The sequence below is a fragment of the Orycteropus afer genome, unplaced genomic scaffold (assembly GCF_000298275.1).
Source record: "Orycteropus afer afer isolate SDZICR_OR568_19922 unplaced genomic scaffold, OryAfe1.0 scaffold00205, whole genome shotgun sequence".
Classification (NCBI taxonomy): Eukaryota; Metazoa; Chordata; class Mammalia; order Tubulidentata; family Orycteropodidae; genus Orycteropus; species Orycteropus afer.
The window spans coordinates 2,028,713-2,032,918 of record NW_006921792.1 but is presented as its reverse complement, the minus strand read 5'-3'; the positions used below and the strand labels follow the sequence as shown (position 1 = coordinate 2,032,918).

At 34.9% G+C, this 4,206-nt stretch overlaps 1 protein-coding gene across 1 annotated transcript in view; it reads left to right on the top strand.

The window, feature by feature from the left end:
- Positions 1-4,206, top strand: part of PLAA (phospholipase A2 activating protein) — a 58,814-nt gene that overhangs the window by 35,583 nt on the left and 19,025 nt on the right. The window contains exon 7 of the mRNA XM_007948134.2: positions 664-833. Coding sequence (XP_007946325.1) covers positions 664-833 — 170 coding nt within the window. The remainder of the gene's footprint in view (positions 1-663; positions 834-4,206) is intronic.

The window sequence follows — 4,206 nt, the reverse complement described above, 5'->3', positions numbered from 1 at the left end:
ACCACTGAGACTATGGCCCCTAGCTGCCCTTCAGGTCTGAAATTGAACCCACACCTGTGGTTTCCAGCCAAACAAAAGACAGGCATATGAGTTGAACAATTACCTCAAGTAGATACACTCCTTGGAGAGAACAGTCATGGGAGAAAGAAGGGCTGCTTATGCACAGGGAGACAGCTCAGGGGGCAGCAGTCCATGGAGGGATGGATGCAGGGAAGAGGTAACTATGGGTAGGAAGTGGGAGGGGAGCTGTTGCATTGTGGTAAACTGTGGTCAATGTCATGAGACAAAGTATGTGCGAACTGCTGTATGGTGAGTAAATTTGCTCTGTAAACCTTCACCCAAATCACAATTTAAAAAAAAAAAGAATTCTCTCTAGATTTTTGTAATAGTAAATATTTAAATTGAAATTGAAAAGAGAATTAAATACATATTTTTCTGTTCCTTGGCAGCAACTTCATTAAAGAGTCTTTTTCCATGCTATACACTACTTTAAAAATGTGATAGACGGTATTATGTATTGAAGTCAACATAGTACTGTACTCAGCAATCAATACATAAAAACATTTCTCATGTTCACAGATAGATGATTGTTGTCTTAGATCATTCAGGTGTGATGGTGTTATGTACTATGGTAATGACTAAATCATTTGTATTTCTTTCTAGTGATGGTATTATTAGAGTTTTTACAGAATCAGAGGATCGGACAGCAAGTGCTGAGGAAATCAAGGCTTTTGAAAAAGAGCTCTCTCAGGCAACTATTGATTCCAAAACTGGTGATTTGGGGGACATTAATGCTGAGCAGCTTCCTGGGAGGGAACATCTAAATGAACCTGGTAAATATTTCAATGTATCTAGTAGTTAAAAAAAGCCATCATATTTGCCTTGTGGAAGAATTAAAAGGGACAAGAAAAAAGATTATTTTGCTAGTTATTCAGTAGTATTCTCATTGCTGATTTTTGAGAATTTTTACTATCACGTATAACCACTGTGGGAAACCATGCTCTTCTTTTCCTGTCTCACAATTGAGATGTAAAGCTAAGCTTCCCATAATTTTGAATATTTCATTGTGGATACTCAAAAGTCACTCGTTTAATAATTTTGGCTGATTGGATTCTGTGAGAAGTTGTGCAGACTAAAAATAAAAATGAGTTTAAATAAAGTATGTCTGCTTAATGAGTTGGGGATCATTTGAGTTTGAATTCAGAGGATAACAGCTGTATCCCTGACACCTTTTATCAGTGCTTTTCAAAGAATAATCTGTGGATCCCCAGAGATCCTTTCAGGTGTCCACGAGGTCATAACTAATTTTATAGTAATACTAAGATGTTATTTGCCCTTTTCACTGTGTTAACATTAGCACTTATGGTACAAAACCGTGATAGGTAACACTGTTGACTCTCTAGTACACAAATCAAGGCAGTGGCACCAAACTATTATGGTACTTGCTATCTTTTTCACTGCCATGCTGTTGTAGTTATAAATAAATAAGCTAGTTGCCTTTAAGAATGCTCCTGATGAAGCAGTAAAAACTGTTAATTTTATTACTTTGCCTTGTAATGCACCTCTTTCAGTATTCTGGGTAATAGAATGGAAAATACACAACATATGTGATGTATCCTGACATCTCAAGGAAAGCACTTGTGCAGTTGTTTGAGTTGCAGGCTGAGCTAGCCCATTTTTTTCATGGAATACCTTTGTTAACTTGAAAGAACAGCTAATTGGTTATACAGGCTTGGGTACTCGGCAGACATTTTTTTACATGAACGAAGTGAGCCTTCGCGTTAAGGAAAACAACTGATGGTATTTGTTGTCAAAGATAAAATCCAAACTTCTAAGTGAAAATTTGTATCTGCCACTATGATCTTAACAGATTCCCAAAACTTAAAGACTGTTGTAATGAAATCAGTGGAAATACAAATGACCAGTCCAATATGTTAAAAAAAAAAAAAAAAAAAAATCATAGGTGGGTAAAAGACGCATTCAAAGTACAAGATTGATTTTTAGTGTAAACCCACTGCCATCAAGTTGACTCCGACTTACAGCGACCCCACTTTGGGTTTCTGAGGGGGTAAATACTTATGGAAGTAGACTGCCCAGTTTTCCTTCCGCAGAACGGCTGGTGAGTTTGAACTGCCAACTTTCTGGTTAGCGGTCAGATGCCTTAGGCACTATACCACCGGAGCTCCTTTTTAGTGTATTAGAGCATGAAAAATTAATTGGCATAGTTTTAGATTCTGTATTGTAACTTTTAAGAAACTACCATTTGCAGAATATCCTCATTTATCTGAAAAATGATTAGCTGTCTTTCTTAGCTACATTTAATCTTACATATTATTTAATATTATTAAATAATAATAATTATTTAATCTTTTGTTGTAATCTTTATGAGGCTGCATTTTCTTTTTATGCTTCAACCAAAACAACAAATTGCAACAGATTGAATTCAGAGAGAGAGAGGATAATCCAGCTTTTATTAAATGAGACATTAAAAAGATTTATAAAAATGTCAAATAATGCTGCTACTACATTTTTTTAAATATGGTTATTTTTCATAAAAATTAATATTTACTGTACACTGGGTCTATTTATTTTTTTAATAAACTAAATATATATTTTTTAATCTTCTCAGTTTTAATTTCAAATCCAGTAAATCACTTGATATAGCTCACATAAACACAAGCTCTTTGGGATTCTCAATAACTTTGATGACTGTAGAGGGATTTTGAAACAAAGTTTGAGAACTAAGTTATATTTTAAACAATCTCACAATTTTTAAAAATGTGGTCTTTTCATCAGTATGTAGACATGGAGTAAATATTTACTAAGTGCTTACTTTGTGCCAGACCTTGATCTAGGCTCTGGGGAATATACAAAGCAAAAGGGACAAAAAAAAATCCTGCTCTCAAAAATTTAAATTGCAGTCAGAGGAGACGAATAATTAAGGTGTAAATAAATAAATATGTCAGATAGTGATAAGTATTGTGGGAAAAATAAATCAGGGGTTAGGACAGGTTTGTAATGTTAAATATAGAGTTAGAGGATGATGGGCCACGCGTTGAACTCACTTATGATAATGCTTTTCCAGATTCCACTAAACGTTACTCAGTTGTGTAACATCATTGGACTGCAAGATTCAGGGGAGCTGGATAATGTAATCTCTGCTGGACAGCCACACTCTAACCCTATGGAAGGAGAGTGTAAATCTTTGGAGGATAGCTAGCTGTTTCTGCCACTGAAGGCTTTGTTGAGAAGATGACCAAGTAAAGTCATTTAGGAGGCAAGGGAGCAACTTCTGCCAGTGAAAGTATCATAGGCAGAATAATCACCAAGTACGAAGGTGATGGAGGGAGAGGAGGAGGAGGAGTAGAACATGAGCTCAGAGAGGATGGTAGGGGCAGGGTATACTTAGCCTTGTGTACCGTTTGAAGGAGTTTGGTTTTACTCAGAGTGAAGAATTTTGAGTGGAAGAATGTCAGGACGTATTTCACCTTTTGGAAGAAATCCTGTGTTTGCTGAGTTGAATATAGACTGTATAGAGTCCAAGGGCACGGCTGGGGAGCTACTGAATGAATATAACTAGGAAATTATGGTGGTTTCTATCAAGGGGTAGCAATAGATATGATGAGAAGAAGTGATTTTCTGGATATATTTTAAAGATAGAGCTGACAGAATTTACTGAACAATTGGGTATGAGATTGAGAGAAAGAGAAATTTTTTGAGACTGGGCGATTAGAGGAGTGGAATCATTTACTGAAGTGAAATATGTTATCAGGAGACATTCAGTAATAAAACTTGCTTTATTTTCTATGGGCCAGTTACTGTCTACTAGAATCATATTTTTAAAACCTTATTTAATAAAATTGCCTTTTAAACATTATTTTCCTTTGGCTACTTACTTTTTAGTAGAATTCCATTGTAAAATCTTTTGTTTACTAAGATTTTTAAAAAACCAAAGTACATACTATCTTATGTATAAATTTTACCCTTCCAATGTGTTACGTATTTTTGACAATTTAGTATTAATCTTCTGGATTTCTCTCTAGATTTAGAATCATTTCTAATTTTTCATTTATTTTGTCATTTTGTTCTTGTATTTTCTTCCAAAATTCCTCTAAGGTTTTTTCTGTGTTTTCTTTGGTCTGTCTCTCAATCCTTTGAAGATATCTAAACATAATTCTTCTGAATTCCTTATCAGAGAGTTCCAAT